This window comes from Pimephales promelas, chromosome 22 (genome assembly GCF_988280905.1).
Source record: "Pimephales promelas chromosome 22, fPimPro1.hap1.1, whole genome shotgun sequence".
Taxonomy (NCBI): Eukaryota; Metazoa; Chordata; class Actinopteri; order Cypriniformes; family Leuciscidae; genus Pimephales; species Pimephales promelas.
In genome coordinates, this window is record NC_142790.1 from 11,629,583 (window position 1) to 11,652,697 (window position 23,115).

A 23,115-nucleotide genomic window follows, 5' to 3' on the forward strand; every position below is an offset into this window, starting at 1 on the left:
CCCCAAGCAGATTTACACAAACTGATAAAGTCAAAAGGCATTATGTTGTGCCCCACCCTCCCCTAGCTACCCTTGAGGTGTGGTCACACCCATCAGTGTCATAGCATCAAGCAAATCTCTTGTATCATTTAGAGAAATAGTGTATATTTATAGACCATTGTCATGCTCCGAAAGTGTAAACCCATTAAGCACAGTACAAGCAAACTTAAACTATAGGATGAACGCAGGTAAAGTGGACTTTTTTTTTTTTAAGAGTGGAGCGGTTTACTATTGGGAGCGATGGCCAAAAAGTCTCTGAAAAGACCAAAACAGACAGGAATTGCTGGACACCAGGAAACCAGTCAAAAGCATTGGAAGGGTTTGTAATGGCAATAAATCTAGGGATATCATTTCAGAGTATTAAGAATCACTTTAATGTAGGACATATGCAAACACACAAGGAAAAAATCATGATTATCCCATTCGAATCTGCTTTTCCACCATATCCGCCTCTCAGTGACCTCCTCCACAGGTTTTCCTGGGGAGCGGTCCAGTCTTCTCCCACAGACTTGGAGAAGTAATACCAATGACACCATAAGCAATTATCGGTCCAGAACACCCACTCTGTTGACTCTCCTCATCTGACCCCATTCCAAAATGACCCTCCTTCTCGTGAACCACCACCGAACGTCCCAGAATGGAATGAGCCCCGAAGAGCTTGGCCTCTGGGAGATCCAGGGACAGCCTTATAACTCCTTTCTCAGAAGCAAAGTTGCCCATGTCTCCAGGACGACTTGGGCGGTCAACACCATTTGGATTGTAAGGAGGACCAACAGTGACGCTGCCTTGACTGAGGTCTCCATACCGATGGACGTCAATGGCACGCTCTTGACGATCCTTGGCAGGGAAACCACGGAGGTTGACTTTCACCTCTAAAACTCCATCGGGGAAGACCTGCTTGAAGAGGATTTGCCCAAAGATCTTTGGCTGGGAACGTGGCAAATTGGGGCTGGGAGTTACTTCACAAGTGGCAAAGATCGTGTTGTTGAACTCCACGACTTCCGGCTGTGGAGCTTCGGCAATGGGTGAACAAACTGGACTTCTAGTCAACTCTCCTCCTTGTATATGCAGCACCAGCAATATCAGAGGGATTTGTAGGACCATTTTCTCCATGTTGATCTTTATAGCCTACAATGAAGATTGGATTCAGTGAAATCATTCCGTTTAAGAACATAGTATGTTTGATAGAATACGGTTTAAAGCTCTGAGAGTATAAGTTGCGTTAGGTAAAACACCACAACCAGATTAGTTTGCAAAGAAAAAAAAAAAAAAAAAAATCACGAAAGAAATTGGACTTTTTAATGGTCATGTAGCCTTGTGAAAAAGCGTGCTTATTTGAATGTGTACTTGTACTTCAAATCTTGAAAATACAACGGTAGGTCTGCTTGCAGATAATAGAACTCTGATGAATTATAAAAACCCACTTAAGTGTACATACCATACCTTACATTAGTGCCCACCAGAGGGCTTATACATTAAAAAGCCAATGACACACACAGGTGGATGTAAATCACACTATGATGAGTGCAGGCAAAGGCCTATGGAAAAGACTAGGGAGAATATTTAACTGCATTTAGAATTTAATAGAAATTATGTTAATTGACCATAAATGCCCAGTAAATTTAGTACTACACGAACCATATTTCAAAGACAATACAAGTAGTTGTGTAATTATATATAGAGAGATAAGGTTGGGTCAAACCAATGACTGTTTCAGCTAACTGCATATACAGTACTTTTAAACTAGAACACAGTTTTATTTACATTTCTATAAACAGGCAATTAAGTCTGAAAACATTATATTCTTGCACTTATGTATATTTTAAAGTTTTATTTACTTAAATGCTAAAGTGCACTTTGTCACAAGGGCAAGTAAAGTGAATTTAAAAAAAACAACAAAAAAACCTTTTCGTTGTACTAATTCAAGTCAATGTTTGCAAGAATGGAGAGAGAAAAAAACGAATCAAAAACAGCATAGGACCATTACCGTATAGTTGAAAATCCAAAGAAACCCTCCGACACTTAATCCATGTGCAATCCTGAACTGGGGTTGAGAGAATGTTCCTTTACAATCAAACTGTTGCTCTTATAGGAACTCATGTGGAGCTACAAGTTAACCATATTAGTCTGTTAGTCACTAATTAAGTTCACCTGTCTTTCATTTAGCTCCCTTTCTTTGCCTGTGGGAGGGTCAGCCATAGTTTAGGGACAGATTTGTACCCAGAAATAAACTAAACCTGAAAAATATCCCCAAACCTATTTTTACTGACAGTCATAGAAAAATAATGTGTGAAAGAACAAATAAACTCTAAATATGAAAAGCCACTGTATGCTGATGATTGTGATGTGTGGCAGTGTTGATGCTTCTTAAACCAACTGCTCAAAGGTTTCTACTGTAAATGTGACTGTTTTAATTTATGAGATCTCGAGTAATTTCTTGCTTTTTGTACACTCTTTATTTACTTATTCAAGACAGTGCACATTAATGAACAATCTTGCACTCGTGTAGAGACTGTAAATGAGCCAGCTAGATTATAGCATAAATTCTCATTTTCATTAGGTACCAGTTTGGTACCACACTACCTTCTATATTGATCCTCAAAACTTGTTGTTCCCATACGGATGTGATGGTCGGATGATTACTGGTTGGGAACTAAACACTTTGATGTCCTGGTTTTTCAAGGCCCATATGTTTGTTGTTATCCATCTCTCGTGCTGTCTTTGAGCTATAATCTCCTCGAAGTTGAAGATCTGGTTCCCTTATGTATGCACTAGTCGGATTATTGTTTGCTTCAAACTAACATTATGATGTTCTGATCTCTCAAAACCAGCCATGCGTTGTCCACCCTTCATGACATCTTTGAGGCCAAATACTTCAAGGACGAGGATTCAGCCCCCGCACCTGTCCCAGAGTTAGTCACACCAAAGACGAGGAACCCGTTCGGAGCTACGAGCAAAGGCCCCAGTTCACTGTGAGTGTGTGGATTGCAGTGCAGATTGTGGATAGTTGCACGTTTTAAGTGCTTTGCTGAATACATGAGTGTGAGGAGTAAAGTCCCACCTTAGTTTGTGGCTTTGACCTGCTGGATCGCCTAAACTCGAGGGGCGTTGCGTCTTCCTAACCAGTGTTTGTTGAGTGTGTCATGTGGGAAAATAAATACACTAAACCCCAAGCAGATTTACACAAACTGATAAAGTCAAAAGGCATTATGTTGTGCCCCACCCTCCCCTAGCTACCCTTGAGGTGTGGTCACACCCATCAGTGTCATAGCATCAAGCAAATCTCTTTTACCATTTAGAGAAATAGTGTATATTTATAGACCATTGTCATGCTCCGAAAGTGTAAACCCATTAAGCACAGTACAAGCAAACTTAAACTATAGGATGAACGCAGGTAAAGTGGACTTTTTTTTTTAAAGAGTGGAGCGGTTTACTATTGGGAGCGATGGCCAAAAAGTCTCTGAAAAGACCAAAACAGACAGGAATTGCTGGACACCAGGAAACCAGTCAAAAGCATTGGAAGGGTTTGTAATGGCAATAAATCTAGGGATATCATTTCAGAGTATTAAGAATCACTTTAATGTAGGACATATGCAAACACACAAGGAAAAAATCATGATTATCCCATTTGAATCTGCTTTTCCACCATATCCGCCTCTCAGTGACCTCCTCCACAGGTTTTCCTGGGGAGCGGTCCAGTCTTCTCCCACAGACTTGGAGAAGTAATACCAATGACACCATAAGCAATTATCGGTCCAGAACACCCACTCTGTTGACTCTCCTCATCTGACCCCATTCCAAAATGACCCTCCTTCTCGTGAACCACCACCGAACGTCCCAGAATGGAATGAGCCCCGAAGAGCTTGGCCTCTGGGAGATCCAGGGACAGCCTTATAACTCCTTTCTCAGAAGCAAAGTTGCCCATGTCTCCAGGACGACTTGGGCGGTCAACACCATTTGGATTGTAAGGAGGACCAACAGTGACGCTGCCTTGACTGAGGTCTCCATACCGATGGACGTCAATGGCACGCTCTTGACGATCCTTGGCAGGGAAACCACGGAGGTTGACTTTCACCTCTAAAACTCCATCGGGGAAGACCTGCTTGAAGAGGATTTGCCCAAAGATCTTTGGCTGGGAACGTGGCAAATTGGGGCTGGGAGTTACTTCACAAGTGGCATAGATCGTGTTGTTGAACTCCACGACTTCCGGCTGTGGAGCTTCGGCAATGGGTGAACAAACTGGACTTCTAGTCAACTCTCCTCCTTGTATATGCAGCACCAGCAATATCAGAGGGATTTGTAGGACCATTTTCTCCATGTTGATCTTTATAGCCTACAATGAAGATTGGATTCAGTGAAATCATTCCGTTTAAGAACATGGTATGTTTGATAGAATACGGTTTAAAGCTCTGAGAGTAGAAGTTGCATTAGGTAAAACACCACAACCAGATTAAATGTTAATTGACCATAAATGCCCAGTAAATTTAGTACTACACGAACCATATTTCAAAGACAATACAAGTAGTTATGTAATTATATATAGAGAGATAAGCTTGGGTCAAACCAATGACTGTTTCAGCTAACTGCATATACAGTACTTTTAAACTAGAACACAGTTTTATTTACAGTTCTATAAACAGGCAATTAAGTCTGAAAACATTATATTCTTGCACTTATGTATATTTTAAAGTTTTATTTACTTAAATGCTAAAGTGCACTTTGTCACAAGGGCAAGTGAAGTGAATTTAAAAAAAACAACCTTTTTGTTGTACTAATTCAAGTCAATGTTTGCAAGAATGGAGAGAGAAAAAAACAAATCAAAAACAGCATAGGACCATCACCGTATAGTTGAAAATCCAAAGAAACACTCCGAAACTTAATCCATGTGCAATCCTGAACTGGGGTTGAGAGAATGTTCCTTTACAATCAAACTGTTGCTCTTATAGGAACTCATGTGGAGCTACAAGTTAACCATATTAGTCTGTTAGTCTCTAATTAAGTTCACCTGTCTTTCATTTAGCTCCCTTTGTTTGCCTGTGGGGTGGGGGGGGGGGGATCAGCCATAGTTTAGGGACAGATTTGTACCCAGAAATAAACTAAACCTGAAAAATATCCCCAAACCTATTTTTACTGACAGTCATAGAAAAATAATGTGTGAAAGAACAAATAAACTCTAAATATGAAAAGCCACTGTATGCTGATGAGTGTGATGTGTGGCAGTGTTGATGTTTCTTAAACCAACTGCTCAAAGGTTTCTACTGTAAATGTGACTGTTTGTTTTTGACTGTTTTAATTTATGAGATCTCGAGTAATTTCTTGCTTTTTGTACACTCTTTATTTACTTATTCAAGACAGTGCACATTAATGAACAATCTTGCACTCATGTAGAGACTGTAAATGAGCCAGCTAGATTATAGCATAAATTCTCATTTTCATTAGGTACCAGTTAGGTACCACACTACCTTCTATATTGATCCTCAAAACTTGTTGTTCCCATACGGATGCGATGGTCGGATGATTACTGGTTGGGAACTAAACACTTTGATGTCCTGGTTTTTCAAGGCCCATATGTTTGTTGTTATCCATCTCTCGTGCTGTCTTTGAGCTATAATCTCCTCGAAGTTGAAGATCTGGTTCCCTTATGTATGCACTAGTCGGATTATTGTTTGCTTCAAACTAACATTATGATGTTCTGATCTCTCAAAACCAGCCATGCGTTGTCCACCCTTCATGACGTCTTTGAGGCCAAATACTTCAAGGACGAGGATTCAGCCCCCGCACCTGTCCCAGAGTTATAGTCACACCAAAGACGAGGAACCCGTTTGGAGCTACGAGCAAAGGCCCCAGTTCACTGTGAGTGTGTGGATTGCAGTGCAGATTGTGGATAGTTGCACGTTTGAAGTGCTTTGCTGAATACATGAGTGTGAGGAGTAAAGTCCCGCCTTAGTTTGTGGCTTTGACCTGCTGGATCGCCTAAACTCGAGGGGCGTTGCGTCTTCCTAACCAGTGTTTGTTGAGTGTGTCTTATATAGCGACCTGAGCAATTCATTCCCCGCTGTCTTAGCCTGCCTGGAAGAGGAGCCATTACCTGTACACCCACCGTTGTTCGGCTTGGAGCCGATTCTTGCTGTCCTGGCTTGTCTTGAAGAGGAGGCATTACCCGTGTACCTACCATTGTCCGGCCTGGAGCCGATCCGTTAGAGACGCGAGTTACTCATCTCCCGTTGCCTTGACTGTCCTGGAAGAAGAGCCATTACCTGTACACCCACCGTTGTTCGGCTTGGAGCCGATTCTTGCTGTCCTGGTCTGTCTTGAAGTGGATCCATTACCCGCGTACTTACCAGGGTTTGGCCTGGAGTTGATCCTTTAAGGACGGGAGTCAGAGATGTCCCCAACTCGGCTCAATGCAGACGGTTGTCGTGCTGGTCCACTGGGGAGACCACACTGTGGTTGCAGCCATTGTGTGTGATGACGCGCCAAGTACCCTGCAGCCATTAACACCGGACAGAAGGAAATAAGTGTAAATGGATGGAAAAGCGTATGCCATTGGAAAGCTACGTCTTAGTTTGTGCTTATCTTGGCGAAAGCGGAGTACAAATCAGCACAAAATTTTAACATCTACTCTCGGGAAATGGAAATCATACAAGCTATGTTGATTCGCAATGCATTAAAGGGTTGAGTGATTAGTGCTCCACATCGCTATCATCTTCCCATTTTTGGTAAAATTAGACAAAAATATTACTAAAGAACTTTGTAATGCAGTTACTTGAATATTTAAGCAAACTACTTATTTACTCTTACTTGAGTCATATTATTTTTCAGTACTTCCACTCAAGTCAATTATTAAGTAACAATACTTTTACTCAACTACAGTTTGTTAGTTTCCACCCCTGCAATTGATATAGTTCTTTAATGCTTCGATTAACTAGCAGAAGACGCTAGCATGGTTTAATGCCCAGTTGTGGCATGTTTACAATGTGCCCCCATTAGAAATGTTATCATATTCTATACTTTTATGAATTCTATTGAGATAACACGACAAACATGTTAATAAAAACTGAGAGTCAATGTTCAGAAATTATTTTGAACTATGCTGTATAGCTGGGTTTTGCGATGTGTTTGTCAAACTCAAATTTGTTTATTTTCAATATAAAAAGCCTTTATTTTACATGAAAAAAAATCATACTGGTAACGTAAAAAAAATTGTCTGAATTGTACATTAATTTTTTGATTAGATCAGATAGCATTTTAAGCGGTCATATGTTACAATGTGCCCCTCACATGTTACAATGTACCCCACCTATGGGTCATGTTGTCACATTTCACTTCCATTCTTTCTGGGTAAATTAAGAATCAAGTATACACTGTATTAATAAAACCACAATTGTAATAGACATGTGGGAAAATAAATAACCTAAACCCAAGCAGATTTACACAAACTGATAAAGTCAAAAGGCGTTATGTTGTGCCCCACCCTCCCCTAGCCACCCTTGAGGTGTGGTCACACCCATCAGTGTCATAGCATCAAGCAACGCTCTTTTATCATTTAGAGAAATAGTGTCTATTTATAGACCATTGTCATGCTCTGAAAGTGTAAACCCATTAAGCACAGTACAAGCAAACTTAAACTATAGGATGAACGCAGGTAAAGTGGACATTTTTTTTTTTAAGAGTGGAGCTGTTTACTATTGGGAGCTATGGCCAAAAAGTCTCTGAAAAGACCAAAACAGACACGAATTGCTGGACACCAGGAAACCAGTCAAAAGCATTGGAAGTGTTTGTAATGGCAATAAATCTAGGGATATCATTTCAGAGTATTTTAAGAATCACTTTAATGTAGGACATATGCAAACACAGAAGGAAAAATCATGATTATCCCATTTGAATCTGCTTTTCCACCATATCCGTCTCTCAGTGACCTCCTCCACAGCTTTTCCTGGGGAGCGGTCCAGTCTTCTGCCACAGACTTGGAGAAGTAATACCAAGGACACCATAAGCAATTATCGGTCCAGAACACCCACTCGGTTGACTCTCCTCATCTGACCCCATTCCAAAATCACCCTCCTTCTCGTGAACCACCACCGAACGTCCCAGAATGGAATAAGCCCCGAAGAGCTTGGCCTCTGGGAGATCCAGGGACAGCCTTATAACTCCTTTCTCAGAAGCAAAGTTGCCCATGTCTCCAGGACGACTTGGGCGGTCAACACCATTTGAATTGTAAGGAGGACCAACAGTGACGCTGCCTTGACTAAGGTCTCCATACCAATGGACGTCAATGGCACGCTCTTGACGATCCCTGGCAGGGAAACCACGGAGGTTGACTTTCACCTCTAAAACTCCATCGGGGAAGACCTGCTTGAAGAGGATTTGCCCAAAGATCTTTGGCTGGGAAGGTGGCAAATTGGGGCTGGGAGTTACTTCACAAGTGGCATAGATCGTGTTGTTGAACTCCACGACTTCCGGCTGTGGAGCTTCGGCAATGGGTGAACAAACTGGACTTCTAGTCAACTCTCCTCCTTGTATATGCAGCACCAGCAATATCAGAGGGATTTGTAGGACCATTTTCTCCATGTTGATCTTTATAGCCTACAATGAAGATTGGATTCAGTGAAATCATTCCGTTTAAGAACATGGTATGTTTGATAGAATACGGTTTAAAGCTCTGAGAGTAGAAGTTGCATTAGGTAAAACACCACAACCAGATTAAATGTTAATTGACCATAAATGCCCAGTAAATTTAGTACTACACGAACCATATTTCAAAGACAATACAAGTAGTTATGTAATTATATATAGAGAGATAAGCTTGGGTCAAACCAATGACTGTTTCAGCTAACTGCATATACAGTACTTTTAAACTAGAACACAGTTTTATTTACAGTTCTATAAACAGGCAATTAAGTCTGAAAACATTATATTCTTGCACTTATGTATATTTTAAAGTTTTATTTACTTAAATGCTAAAGTGCACTTTGTCACAAGGGCAAGTGAAGTGAATTTAAAAAAAAACAACCTTTTTGTTGTACTAATTCAAGTCAATGTTTGCAAGAATGGAGAGAGAAACAAACAAATCAAAAACAGCATAGGACCATCACCGTATAGTTGAAAATCCAAAGAAACACTCCGAAACTTAATCCATGTGCAATCCTGAACTGGGGTTGAGAGAATGTTCCTTTACAATCAAACTGTTGCTCTTATACAAACTCATGTGGATCTACAAGTTAACCATATTAGTCTGTTAGTCTCTAATTAAGTTCACCTGTCTTTCATTTAGCTCCCTTTGTTTGCCTGTGGGGTGGGGGGGGGGGGATCAGCCATAGTTTAGGGACAGATTTGTACCCAGAAATAAACTAAACCTGAAAAATATCCCCAAACCTATTTTTACTGACAGTCATAGAGAAATAATGTGTGAAAGAACAAATAAACTCTAAATATGAAAAGCCACTGTATGCTGATGATTGTGATGTGTGGCAGTGTTGATGTTTCTTAAACCAACTGCTCAAAGGTTTCTACTGTAAATGTGACTGTTTGTTTTTGACTGTTTTAATTTATGAGATCTCGAGTAATTTCTTGCTTTTTGTACACTCTTTATTTACTTATTCAAGACAGTGCACATTAATGAACAATCTTGCACTCATGTAGAGACTGTAAATGAGCCAGCTAGATTATAGCATAAATTCTCATTTTCATTAGGTACCAGTTAGGTACCACACTACCTTCTATATTGATCCTCAAAACTTGTTGTTCCCATACGGATGCGATGGTCGGATGATTACTGGTTGGGAACTAAACACTTTGATGTCCTGGTTTTTCAAGGCCCATATGTTTGTTGTTATCCATCTCTCGTGCTGTCTTTGAGCTATAATCTCCTCGAAGTTGAAGATCTGGTTCCCTTATGTATGCACTAGTCGGATTATTGTTTGCTTCAAACTAACATTATGATGTTCTGATCTCTCAAAACCAGCCATGCGTTGTCCACCCTTCATGACGTCTTTGAGGCCAAATACTTCAAGGACGAGGATTCAGCCCCCGCACCTGTCCCAGAGTTATAGTCACACCAAAGACGAGGAACCCGTTTGGAGCTACGAGCAAAGGCCCCAGTTCACTGTGAGTGTGTGGATTGCAGTGCAGATTGTGGATAGTTGCACGTTGGAAGTGCTTTGCTGAATACATGAGTGTGAGGAGTAAAGTCCCGCCTTAGTTTGTGGCTTTGACCTGCTGGATCGCCTAAACTCGAGGGGCGTTGCGTCTTCCTAACCAGTGTTTGTTGAGTGTGTCTTATATAGCGACCTGAGCAATTCATCCCCCGCTGTCTTAGCCTGCCTGGAAGAGGAGCCATTACCTGTACACCCACCGTTGTTCGGCTTGGAGCCGATTCTTGCTGTCCTGGCTTGTCTTGAAGAGGAGGCATTACCCGTGTACCTACCATTGTCCGGCCTGGAGCCGATCCGTTAGAGACGCGAGTTACTCATCTCCCGTTGCCTTGACTGTCCTGGAAGAAGAGCCATTACCTGTACACCCACCGTTGTTCGGCTTGGAGCCGATTCTTGCTGTCCTGGTCTGTCTTGAAGTGGATCCATTACCCGCGTACTTACCAGGGTTTGGCCTGGAGTTGATCCTTTAAGGACGGGAGTCAGAGATGTCCCCAACTCGGCTCAATGCAGACGGTTGTCGTGCTGGTCCACTGGGGAGACCACACTGTGGTTGCAGCCATTGTGTGTGATGACGCGCCAAGTACCCTGCAGCCATTAACACCGGACAGAAGGAAATAAGTGTAAATGGATGGAAAAGCGTATGCCATTGGAAAGCTACGTCTTAGTTTGTGCTTATCTTGGCGAAAGCGGAGTACAAATCAGCACAAAATTTTAACATCTACTCTCGGGAAATGGAAATCATACAAGCTATGTTGATTCGCAATGCATCAAAGGGTTGAGTGATTAGTGCTCCACATCGCTATCATCTTCCCATTTTTGGTAAAATTAGACAAAAATATTACTAAAGAACTTTGTAATGCAGTTACTTGAATATTTAAGCAAACTACTTATTTACTCTTACTTGAGTCATATTATTTTTCAGTACTTCCACTCAAGTCAATTATTAAGTAACAATACTTTTACTCAACTACAGTTTGTTAGTTTCCACCCCTGCAATTGATATAGTTCTTTAATGCTTCGATTAACTAGCAGAAGACGCTAGCATGGTTTAATGCCCAGTTGTGGCATGTTTACAATGTGCCCCCATTAGAAATGTTATCATATTCTATACTTTTATGAATTCTATTGAGATAACACGACAAACATGTTAATAAAAACTGAGAGTCAATGTTCAGAAATTATTTTGAACTATGCTGTATAGCTGGGTTTTGCGATGTGTTTGTCAAACTCAAATTTGTTTATTTTCAATATAAAAAGCCTTTATTTTACATGAAAAAAAATCATACTGGTAACGTAAAAAAAATTGTCTGAATTGTACATTAATTTTTTGATTAGATCAGATAGCATTTTAAGCGGTCATATGTTACAATGTGCCCCTCACATGTTACAATGTACCCCACCTATGGGTCATGTTGTCACATTTCACTTCCATTCTTTCTGGGTAAATTAAGAATCAAGTATACACTGTATTAATAAAACCACAATTGTAATAGACATGTGGGAAAATAAATAACCTAAACCCAAGCAGATTTACACAAACTGATAAAGTCAAAAGGCGTTATGTTGTGCCCCACCCTCCCCTAGCCACCCTTGAGGTGTGGTCACACCCATCAGTGTCATAGCATCAAGCAACGCTCTTTTATCATTTAGAGAAATAGTGTCTATTTATAGACCATTGTCATGCTCTGAAAGTGTAAACCCATTAAGCACAGTACAAGCAAACTTAAACTATAGGATGAACGCAGGTAAAGTGGACATTTTTTTTTTTAAGAGTGGAGCCGTTTACTATTGGGAGCTATGGCCAAAAAGTCTCTGAAAAGACCAAAACAGACACGAATTGCTGGACACCAGGAAACCAGTCAAAAGCATTGGAAGTGTTTGTAATGGCAATAAATCTAGGGATATCATTTCAGAGTATTTTAAGAATCACTTTAATGTAGGACATATGCAAACACAGAAGGAAAAATCATGATTATCCCATTTGAATCTGCTTTTCCACCATATCCGTCTCTCAGTGACCTCCTCCACAGCTTTTCCTGGGGAGCGGTCCAGTCTTCTGCCACAGACTTGGAGAAGTAATACCAATGACACCATAAGCAATTATCGGTCCAGAACACCCACTCGGTTGACTCTCCTCATCTGACCCCATTCCAAAATCACCCTCCTTCTCGTGAACCACCACCGAACGTCCCAGAATGGAATAAGCCCCGAAGAGCTTGGCCTCTGGGAGATCCAGGGACAGCCTTATAACTCCTTTCTCAGAAGCAAAGTTGCCCATGTCTCCAGGACAACTTGGGCGGTCAACACCATTTGAATTGTAAGGAGGACCAACAGTGACGCTGCCTTGACTAAGGTCTCCATACCAATGGACGTCAATGGCACGCTCTTGACGATCCCTGGCAGGGAAACCACGGAGGTTGACTTTCACCTCTAAAACTCCATCGGGGAAGACCTGCTTGAAGAGGATTTGCCCAAAGATCTTTGGCTGGGAAGGTGGCAAATTGGGGCTGGGAGTTACTTCACAAGTGGCATAGATCGTGTTGTTGAACTCCACGACTTCCGGCTGTGGAGCTTCGGCAATGGGTGAACAAACTGGACTTCTAGTCAACTCTCCTCCTTGTATATGCAGCACCAGCAATATCAGAGGGATTTGTAGGACCATTTTCTCCATGTTGATCTTTATAGCCTACAATGAAGATTGGATTCAGTGAAATCATTCCGTTTAAGAACATGGTATGTTTGATAGAATACGGTTTAAAGCTCTGAGAGTAGAAGTTGCATTAGGTAAAACACCACAACCAGATTAAATGTTAATTGACCATAAATGCCCAGTAAATTTAGTACTACACGAACCATATTTCAAAGACAATACAAGTAGTTATGTAATTATATATAGAGAGATAAGCTTGGGTCAAACCAATGACTGTTTCAGCTAACTGCATATACAGTACTTTTAAACTAGAACACAGTTTTATTTACAGTTCTATAAACAGGCAATTAAGTCTGAAAACATTATATTCTTGCACTTATGTATATTTTAAAGTTTTATTTACTTAAATGCTAAAGTGCACTTTGTCACAAGGGCAAGTGAAGTGAATTTAAAAAAAAACAACCTTTTTGTTGTACTAATTCAAGTCAATGTTTGCAAGAATGGAGAGAGAAACAAACAAATCAAAAACAGCATAGGACCATCACCGTATAGTTGAAAATCCAAAGAAACACTCCGAAACTTAATCCATGTGCAATCCTGAACTGGGGTTGAGAGAATGTTCCTTTACAATCAAACTGTTGCTCTTATACAAACTCATGTGGATCTACAAGTTAACCATATTAGTCTGTTAGTCTCTAATTAAGTTCACCTGTCTTTCATTTAGCTCCCTTTGTTTGCCTGTGGGGTGGGGGGGGGGGGATCAGCCATAGTTTAGGGACAGATTTGTACCCAGAAATAAACTAAACCTGAAAAATATCCCCAAACCTATTTTTACTGACAGTCATAGAGAAATAATGTGTGAAAGAACAAATAAACTCTAAATATGAAAAGCCACTGTATGCTGATGATTGTGATGTGTGGCAGTGTTGATGTTTCTTAAACCAACTGCTCAAAGGTTTCTACTGTAAATGTGACTGTTTGTTTTTGACTGTTTTAATTTATGAGATCTCGAGTAATTTCTTGCTTTTTGTACACTCTTTATTTACTTATTCAAGACAGTGCACATTAATGAACAATCTTGCACTCATGTAGAGACTGTAAATGAGCCAGCTAGATTATAGCATAAATTCTCATTTTCATTAGGTACCAGTTAGGTACCACACTACCTTCTATATTGATCCTCAAAACTTGTTGTTCCCATACGGATGCGATGGTCGGATGATTACTGGTTGGGAACTAAACACTTTGATGTCCTGGTTTTTCAAGGCCCATATGTTTGTTGTTATCCATCTCTCGTGCTGTCTTTGAGCTATAATCTCCTCGAAGTTGAAGATCTGGTTCCCTTATGTATGCACTAGTCGGATTATTGTTTGCTTCAAACTAACATTATGATGTTCTGATCTCTCAAAACCAGCCATGCGTTGTCCACCCTTCATGACGTCTTTGAGGCCAAATACTTCAAGGACGAGGATTCAGCCCCCGCACCTGTCCCAGAGTTATAGTCACACCAAAGACGAGGAACCCGTTTGGAGCTACGAGCAAAGGCCCCAGTTCACTGTGAGTGTGTGGATTGCAGTGCAGATTGTGGATAGTTGCACGTTGGAAGTGCTTTGCTGAATACATGAGTGTGAGGAGTAAAGTCCCGCCTTAGTTTGTGGCTTTGACCTGCTGGATCGCCTAAACTCGAGGGGCGTTGCGTCTTCCTAACCAGTGTTTGTTGAGTGTGTCTTATATAGCGACCTGAGCAATTCATCCCCCGCTGTCTTAGCCTGCCTGGAAGAGGAGCCATTACCTGTACACCCACCGTTGTTCGGCTTGGAGCCGATTCTTGCTGTCCTGGCTTGTCTTGAAGAGGAGGCATTACCCGTGTACCTACCATTGTCCGGCCTGGAGCCGATCCGTTAGAGACGCGAGTTACTCATCTCCCGTTGCCTTGACTGTCCTGGAAGAAGAGCCATTACCTGTACACCCACCGTTGTTCGGCTTGGAGCCGATTCTTGCTGTCCTGGTCTGTCTTGAAGTGGATCCATTACCCGCGTACTTACCAGGGTTTGGCCTGGAGTTGATCCTTTAAGGACGGGAGTCAGAGATGTCCCCAACTCGGCTCAATGCAGACGGTTGTCGTGCTGGTCCACTGGGGAGACCACACTGTGGTTGCAGCCATTGTGTGTGATGACGCGCCAAGTACCCTGCAGCCATTAACACCGGACAGAAGGAAATAAGTGTAAATGGATGGAAAAGCGTATGCCATTGGAAAGCTACGTCTTAGTTTGTGCTTATCTTGGCGAAAGCGGAGTACAAATCAGCACAAAATTTTAACATCTACTCTCGGGAAATGGAAATCATACAAGCTATGTTGATTCGCAATGCATTAAAGGGTTGAGTGATTAGTGCTCCACATCGCTATCATCTTCCCATTTTTGGTAAAATTAGACAAAAATATTACTAAAGAACTTTGTAATGCAGTTACTTGAATATTTAAGCAAACTACTTATTTACTCTTACTTGAGTCATATTATTTTTCAGTACTTCCACTCAAGTCAATTATTAAGTAACAATACTTTTACTCAACTACAGTTTGTTAGTTTCCACCCCTGCAATTGATATAGTTCTTTAATGCTTCGATTAACTAGCAGAAGACGCTAGCATGGTTTAATGCCCAGTTGTGGCATGTTTACAATGTGCCCCCATTAGAAATGTTATCATATTCTATACTTTTATGAATTCTATTGAGATAACACGACAAACATGTTAATAAAAACTGAGAGTCAATGTTCAGAAATTATTTTGAACTATGCTGTATAGCTGGGTTTTGCGATGTGTTTGTCAAACTCAAATTTGTTTATTTTCAATATAAAAAGCCTTTATTTTACATGAAAAAAAATCATACTGGTAACGTAAAAAAAATTGTCTGAATTGTACATTAATTTTTTGATTAGATCAGATAGCATTTTAAGCGGTCATATGTTACAATGTGCCCCTCACATGTTACAATGTACCCCACCTATGGGTCATGTTGTCACATTTCACTTCCATTCTTTCTGGGTAAATTAAGAATCAAGTATACACTGTATTAATAAAACCACAATTGTAATAGACATGTGGGAAAATAAATAACCTAAACCCAAGCAGATTTACACAAACTGATAAAGTCAAAAGGCGTTATGTTGTGCCCCACCCTCCCCTAGCCACCCTTGAGGTGTGGTCACACCCATCAGTGTCATAGCATCAAGCAACGCTCTTTTATCATTTAGAGAAATAGTGTCTATTTATAGACCATTGTCATGCTCTGAAAGTGTAAACCCATTAAGCACAGTACAAGCAAACTTAAACTATAGGATGAACGCAGGTAAAGTGGACATTTTTTTTTTTAAGAGTGGAGCTGTTTACTATTGGGAGCTATGGCCAAAAAGTCTCTGAAAAGACCAAAACAGACACGAATTGCTGGACACCAGGAAACCAGTCAAAAGCATTGGAAGTGTTTGTAATGGCAATAAATCTAGGGATATCATTTCAGAGTATTTTAAGAATCACTTTAATGTAGGACATATGCAAACACAGAAGGAAAAATCATGATTATCCCATTTGAATCTGCTTTTCCACCATATCCGTCTCTCAGTGACCTCCTCCACAGCTTTTCCTGGGGAGCGGTCCAGTCTTCTGCCACAGACTTGGAGAAGTAATACCAATGACACCATAAGCAATTATCGGTCCAGAACACCCACTCGGTTGACTCTCCTCATCTGACCCCATTCCAAAATCACCCTCCTTCTCGTGAACCACCACCGAACGTCCCAGAATGGAATAAGCCCCGAAGAGCTTGGCCTCTGGGAGATCCAGGGACAGCCTTATAACTCCTTTCTCAGAAGCAAAGTTGCCCATGTCTCCAGGACGACTTGGGCGGTCAACACCATTTGAATTGTAAGGAGGACCAACAGTGACGCTGCCTTGACTAAGGTCTCCATACCGATGGACGTCAATGGCACGCTCTTGACGATCCCTGGCAGGGAAACCACGGAGGTTGACTTTCACCTCTAAAACTCCATCGGGGAAGACCTGCTTGAAGAGGATTTGCCCAAAGATCTTTGGCTGGGAAGGTGGCAAATTGGGGCTGGGAGTTACTTCACAAGTGGCATAGATCGTGTTGTTGAACTCCACGACTTCCGGCTGTGGAGCTTCGGCAATGGGTGAACAAACTGGACTTCTAGTCAACTATCCTCCTTGTATATGCAGCACCAGCAATATCAGAGGGATTTGTAGGACCATTTTCTCCATGTTGATCTTTATAGCCTACAATGAAGATTGGATTCAGTGAAATCATTCCGTTTAAGAACATGGTATGTTTGATAGAATACGGTTTAAAGCTCTGAGAGTAGAAGTTGCATTAGGTAAAACACCACAACCAGATTAAATGTTAATTGACCATAAATGCCCAGTAAATTTAGTACTACACGAACCATATTTCAAAGACAATACAAGTAGTTATGTAATTATATATAGAGAGATAAGCTTGGGTCAAACCAATGACTGTTTCAGCTAACTGCATATACAGTACTTTTAAACTAGAACACAGTTTTATTTACAGTTCTATAAACAGGCAATTAAGTCTGAAAACATTATATTCTTGCACTTATGTATATTTTAAAGTTTTATTTACTTAAATGCTAAAGTGCACTTTGTCACAAGGGCAAGTGAAGTGAATTTAAAAAAAACAACCTTTTTGTTGTACTAATTCAAGTCAATGTTTGCAAGAATGGAGAGAGAAACAAACAAATCAAAAACAGCATAGGACCATCACCGTATAGTTGAAAATCCAAAGAAACACTCCGAAACTTAATCCATGTGCAATCCTGAACTGGGGTTGAGAGAATGTTCCTCTACAATCAAACTGTTGCTCTTATACGAACTCATGTGGAGCTACAAGTTAACCATATTAGTCTGTTAGTCTCTAATTAAGTTCACCTGTCTTTCATTTAGCTCCCTTTGTTTGCCTGTGGGGTGGGGGGGGGGGGGATCAGCCATAGTTTAGGGACAGATTTGTACCCAGAAATAAACTAAACCTGAAAAATATCCCCAAACCTATTTTTACTGACAGTCATAGAAAAATAATGTGTGAAAGAACAAATAAACTCTAAATATGAAAAGCCACTGTATGCTGATGATTGTGATGTGTGGCAGTGTTGATGTTTCTTAAACCAACTGCTCAAAGGTTTCTACTGTAAATGTGACTGTTTGTTTTTGACTGTTTTAATTTATGAGATCTCGAGTAATTTCTTGCTTTTTGTACACTCTTTATTTACTTATTCAAGACAGTGCACATTAATGAACAATCTTGCACTCATGTAGAGACTGTAAATGAGCCAGCTAGATTATAGCATAAATTCTCATTTTCATTAGGTACCAGTTAGGTACCACACTACCTTCTATATTGATCCTCAAAACTTGTTGTTCCCATACGGATGCGATGGTCGGATGATTACTGGTTGGGAACTAAACACTTTGATGTCCTGGTTTTTCAAGGCCCATATGTTTGTTGTTATCCATCTCTCGTGCTGTCTTTGAGCTATAATCTCCTCGAAGTTGAAGATCTGGTTCCCTTATGTATGCACTAGTCGGATTATTGTTTGCTTCAAACTAACATTATGATGTTCTGATCTCTCAAAACCAGCCATGCGTTGTCCACCCTTCATGACGTCTTTGAGGCCAAATACTTCAAGGACGAGGATTCAGCCCCCGCACCTGTCCCAGAGTTATAGTCACACCAAAGACGAGGAACCCGTTTGGAGCTACGAGCAAAGGCCCCAGTTCACTGTGAGTGTGTGGATTGCAGTGCAGATTGTGGATAGTTGCACGTTTGAAGTGCTTTGCTGAATACATGAGTGTGAGGAGTAAAGTCCCGCCTTAGTTTGTGGCTTTGACCTGCTGGATCGCCTAAACTCGAGGGGCGTTGCGTCTTCCTAACCAGTGTTTGTTGAGTGTGTCTTATATAGCGACCTGAGCAATTCATCCCCCGCTGTCTTAGCCTGCCTGGAAGAGGAGCCATTACCTGTACACCCACCGTTGTTCGGCTTGGAGCCGATTCTTGCTGTCCTGGCTTGTCTTGAAGAGGAGGCATTACCCGTGTACCTACCATTGTCCGGCCTGGAGCCGATCCGTTAGAGACGCGAGTTACTCATCTCCCGTTGCCTTGACTGTCCTGGAAGAAGAGCCATTACCTGTACACCCACCGTTGTTCGGCTTGGAGCCGATTCTTGCTGTCCTGGTCTGTCTTGAAGTGGATCCATTACCCGCGTACTTACCAGGGTTTGGCCTGGAGTTGATCCTTTAAGGACGGGAGTCAGAGATGTCCCCAACTCGGCTCAATGCAGACGGTTGTCGTGCTGGTCCACTGGGGAGACCACACTGTGGTTGCAGCCATTGTGTGTGATGACGCGCCAAGTACCCTGCAGCCATTAACACCGGACAGAAGGAAATAAGTGTAAATGGATGGAAAAGCGTATGCCATTGGAAAGCTACGTCTTAGTTTGTGCTTATCTTGGCGAAAGCGGAGTACAAATCAGCACAAAATTTTAACATCTACTCTCGGGAAATGGAAATCATACAAGCTATGTTGATTCGCAATGCATTAAAGGGTTGAGTGATTAGTGCTCCACATCGCTATCATCTTCCCATTTTTGGTAAAATTAGACAAAAATATTACTAAAGAACTTTGTAATGCAGTTACTTGAATATTTAAGCAAACTACTTATTTACTCTTACTTGAGTCATATTATTTTTCAGTACTTCCACTCAAGTCAATTATTAAGTAACAATACTTTTACTCAACTACAGTTTGTTAGTTTCCACCCCTGCAATTGATATAGTTCTTTAATGCTTCGATTAACTAGCAGAAGACGCTAGCATGGTTTAATGCCCAGTTGTGGCATGTTTACAATGTGCCCCCATTAGAAATGTTATCATATTCTATACTTTTATGAATTCTATTGAGATAACACGACAAACATGTTAATAAAAACTGAGAGTCAATGTTCAGAAATTATTTTGAACTATGCTGTATAGCTGGGTTTTGCGATGTGTTTGTCAAACTCAAATTTGTTTATTTTCAATATAAAAAGCCTTTATTTTACATGAAAAAAAATCATACTGGTAACGTAAAAAAAATTGTCTGAATTGTACATTAATTTTTTGATTAGATCAGATAGCATTTTAAGCGGTCATATGTTACAATGTGCCCCTCACATGTTACAATGTACCCCACCTATGGGTCATGTTGTCACATTTCACTTCCATTCTTTCTGGGTAAATTAAGAATCAAGTATACACTGTATTAATAAAACCACAATTGTAATAGACATGTGGGAAAATAAATAACCTAAACCCAAGCAGATTTACACAAACTGATAAAGTCAAAAGGCGTTATGTTGTGCCCCACCCTCCCCTAGCCACCCTTGAGGTGTGGTCACACCCATCAGTGTCATAGCATCAAGCAACGCTCTTTTATCATTTAGAGAAATAGTGTCTATTTATAGACCATTGTCATGCTCTGAAAGTGTAAACCCATTAAGCACAGTACAAGCAAACTTAAACTATAGGATGAACGCAGGTAAAGTGGACATTTTTTTTTTTAAGAGTGGAGCTGTTTACTATTGGGAGCTATGGCCAAAAAGTCTCTGAAAAGACCAAAACAGACACGAATTGCTGGACACCAGGAAACCAGTCAAAAGCATTGGAAGTGTTTGTAATGGCAATAAATCTAGGGATATCATTTCAGAGTATTTTAAGAATCACTTTAATGTAGGACATATGCAAACACAGAAGGAAAAATCATGATTATCCCATTTGAATCTGCTTTTCCACCATATCCGTCTCTCAGTGACCTCCTCCACAGCTTTTCCTGGGGAGCGGTCCAGTCTTCTGCCACAGACTTGGAGAAGTAATACCAATGACACCATAAGCAATTATCGGTCCAGAACACCCACTCGGTTGACTCTCCTCATCTGACCCCATTCCAAAATCACCCTCCTTCTCGTGAACCACCACCGAACGTCCCAGAATGGAATAAGCCCCGAAGAGCTTGGCCTCTGGGAGATCCAGGGACAGCCTTATAACTCCTTTCTCAGAAGCAAAGTTGCCCATGTCTCCAGGACGACTTGGGCGGTCAACACCATTTGAATTGTAAGGAGGACCAACAGTGACGCTGCCTTGACTAAGGTCTCCATACCGATGGACGTCAATGGCACGCTCTTGACGATCCCTGGCAGGGAAACCACGGAGGTTGACTTTCACCTCTAAAACTCCATCGGGGAAGACCTGCTTGAAGAGGATTTGCCCAAAGATCTTTGGCTGGGAAGGTGGCAAATTGGGGCTGGGAGTTACTTCACAAGTGGCATAGATCGTGTTGTTGAACTCCACGACTTCCGGCTGTGGAGCTTCGGCAATGGGTGAACAAACTGGACTTCTAGTCAACTCTCCTCCTTGTATATGCAGCACCAGCAATATCAGAGGGATTTGTAGGACCATTTTCTCCATGTTGATCTTTATAGCCTACAATGAAGATTGGATTCAGTGAAATCATTCCGTTTAAGAACATGGTATGTTTGATAGAATACGGTTTAAAGCTCTGAGAGTAGAAGTTGCATTAGGTAAAACACCACAACCAGATTAAATGTTAATTGACCATAAATGCCCAGTAAATTTAGTACTACACGAACCATATTTCAAAGACAATACAAGTAGTTATGTAATTATATATAGAGAGATAAGCTTGGGTCAAACCAATGACTGTTTCAGCTAACTGCATATACAGTACTTTTAAACTAGAACACAGTTTTATTTACAGTTCTATAAACAGGCAATTAAGTCTGAAAACATTATATTCTTGCACTTATGTATATTTTAAAGTTTTATTTACTTAAATGCTAAAGTGCACTTTGTCACAAGGGCAAGTGAAGTGAATTTAAAAAAAAACAACCTTTTTGTTGTACTAATTCAAGTCAATGTTTGCAAGAATGGAGAGAGAAACAAACAAATCAAAAACAGCATAGGACCATCACCGTATAGTTGAAAATCCAAAGAAACACTCCGAAACTTAATCCATGTGCAATCCTGAACTGGGGTTGAGAGAATGTTCCTTTACAATCAAACTGTTGCTCTTATACGAACTCATGTGGAGCTACAAGTTAACCATATTAGTCTGTTAGTCTCTAATTAAGTTCACCTGTCTTTCATTTAGCTCCCTTTGTTTGCCTGTGGGGTGGGGGGGGGGGATCAGCCATAGTTTAGGGACAGATTTGTACCCAGAAATAAACTAAACCTGAAAAATATCCCCAAACCTATTTTTACTGACAGTCATAGAGAAATAATGTGTGAAAGAACAAATAAACTCTAAATATGAAAAGCCACTGTATGCTGATGATTGTGATGTGTGGCAGTGTTGATGTTTCTTAAACCAACTGCTCAAAGGTTTCTACTGTAAATGTGACTGTTTGTTTTTGACTGTTTTAATTTATGAGATCTCGAGTAATTTCTTGCTTTTTGTACACTCTTTATTTACTTATTCAAGACAGTGCACATTAATGAACAATCTTGCACTCATGTAGAGACTGTAAATGAGCCAGCTAGATTATAGCATAAATTCTCATTTTCATTAGGTACCAGTTAGGTACCACACTACCTTCTATATTGATCCTCAAAACTTGTTGTTCCCATACGGATGCGATGGTCGGATGATTACTGGTTGGGAACTAAACACTTTGATGTCCTGGTTTTTCAAGGCCCATATGTTTGTTGTTATCCATCTCTCGTGCTGTCTTTGAGCTATAATCTCCTCGAAGTTGAAGATCTGGTTCCCTTATGTATGCACTAGTCGGATTATTGTTTGCTTCAAACTAACATTATGATGTTCTGATCTCTCAAAACCAGCCATGCGTTGTCCACCCTTCATGACGTCTTTGAGGCCAAATACTTCAAGGACGAGGATTCAGCCCCCGCACCTGTCCCAGAGTTATATTCACACCAAAGACGAGGAACCCGTTTGGAGCTACGAGCAAAGGCCCCAGTTCACTGTGAGTGTGTGGATTGCAGTGCAGATTGTGGATAGTTGCACGTTTGAAGTGCTTTGCTGAATACATGAGTGTGAGGAGTAAAGTCCCGCCTTAGTTTGTGGCTTTGACCTGCTGGATCGCCTAAACTCGAGGGGCGTTGCGTCTTCCTAACCAGTGTTTGTTGAGTGTGTCTTATATAGCGACCTGAGCAATTCATCCCCCGCTGTCT

General features: G+C 40.9%; 6 protein-coding genes across 6 annotated transcripts; all 6 read right to left on the bottom strand.

Annotated features, from left to right (window-relative positions):
- Window positions 1-438: 438 nt before the first annotated feature.
- LOC148969554 (extracellular superoxide dismutase [Cu-Zn]-like) lies at window positions 439-1,157 on the bottom strand. The gene has a single exon (XM_089125900.1). It carries the CDS (start codon window positions 1,150-1,152, stop codon window positions 493-495), a length of 660 nt encoding a protein of 219 aa, XP_088982026.1. The 5' UTR covers window positions 1,153-1,157; the 3' UTR covers window positions 439-492.
- A 2,437-nt stretch (window positions 1,158-3,594) lies between these two features.
- Window positions 3,595-4,357, bottom strand: LOC148969555 (extracellular superoxide dismutase [Cu-Zn]-like). The gene has a single exon (XM_089125628.1). The coding sequence runs from the start codon at window positions 4,355-4,357 to the stop codon at window positions 3,698-3,700; it is 660 nt and encodes a 219-aa protein (XP_088981754.1). The 3' UTR covers window positions 3,595-3,697.
- Window positions 4,358-7,854: 3,497 nt separating this feature from the next.
- On the bottom strand, window positions 7,855-8,620 carry LOC148969556 (extracellular superoxide dismutase [Cu-Zn]-like). The gene has a single exon (XM_089125629.1). It carries the CDS (start codon window positions 8,608-8,610, stop codon window positions 7,951-7,953), a length of 660 nt encoding a protein of 219 aa, XP_088981755.1. The 5' UTR covers window positions 8,611-8,620; the 3' UTR covers window positions 7,855-7,950.
- A 1,870-nt stretch (window positions 8,621-10,490) lies between these two features.
- Window positions 10,491-14,722, bottom strand: LOC148969557 (extracellular superoxide dismutase [Cu-Zn]-like). The gene is made up of 3 exons (XM_089125416.1): window positions 14,708-14,722; window positions 12,315-12,678; window positions 10,491-10,531 (listed from the first exon to the last, which is right to left on the bottom strand). Exons 1-3 carry the CDS (start codon window positions 14,720-14,722, stop codon window positions 10,491-10,493), a joined length of 420 nt encoding a protein of 139 aa, XP_088981542.1.
- Window positions 14,723-16,458: 1,736 nt separating this feature from the next.
- LOC148969558 (extracellular superoxide dismutase [Cu-Zn]-like) lies at window positions 16,459-18,976 on the bottom strand. Its single transcript, XM_089125417.1, has 2 exons — window positions 18,962-18,976; window positions 16,459-17,055 (listed from the first exon to the last, which is right to left on the bottom strand). Exons 1-2 carry the CDS (start codon window positions 18,974-18,976, stop codon window positions 16,459-16,461), a joined length of 612 nt encoding a protein of 203 aa, XP_088981543.1.
- A 1,736-nt stretch (window positions 18,977-20,712) lies between these two features.
- On the bottom strand, window positions 20,713-21,382 carry LOC148969559 (extracellular superoxide dismutase [Cu-Zn]-like). The gene has a single exon (XM_089125745.1). It carries the CDS (start codon window positions 21,370-21,372, stop codon window positions 20,713-20,715), a length of 660 nt encoding a protein of 219 aa, XP_088981871.1. The 5' UTR covers window positions 21,373-21,382.
- Window positions 21,383-23,115: the final 1,733 nt, after the last annotated feature.

Bases quoted from the DNA above. Each gene is read 5' to 3' on its own strand.
- LOC148969554 (XM_089125900.1), bottom strand. From the start codon at position 1,152: ATGGAGAAAATGGTCCTACAAATCCCTCTGATATTGCTGGTGCTGCAT.
- LOC148969557 (XM_089125416.1), bottom strand. The intron at 10,532-12,314 runs GTGGGTGTTCTG...CTCTTCTTCCAG, and splicing joins AGATGAGGAGAGTCAACCGA to GACAGTCAAGGCAACGGGAG.
- LOC148969556 (XM_089125629.1), bottom strand. From the start codon at position 8,610: ATGGAGAAAATGGTCCTACAAATCCCTCTGATATTGCTGGTGCTGCAT.
- LOC148969555 (XM_089125628.1), bottom strand. From the start codon at position 4,357: ATGGAGAAAATGGTCCTACAAATCCCTCTGATATTGCTGGTGCTGCAT.
- LOC148969559 (XM_089125745.1), bottom strand. From the start codon at position 21,372: ATGGAGAAAATGGTCCTACAAATCCCTCTGATATTGCTGGTGCTGCAT.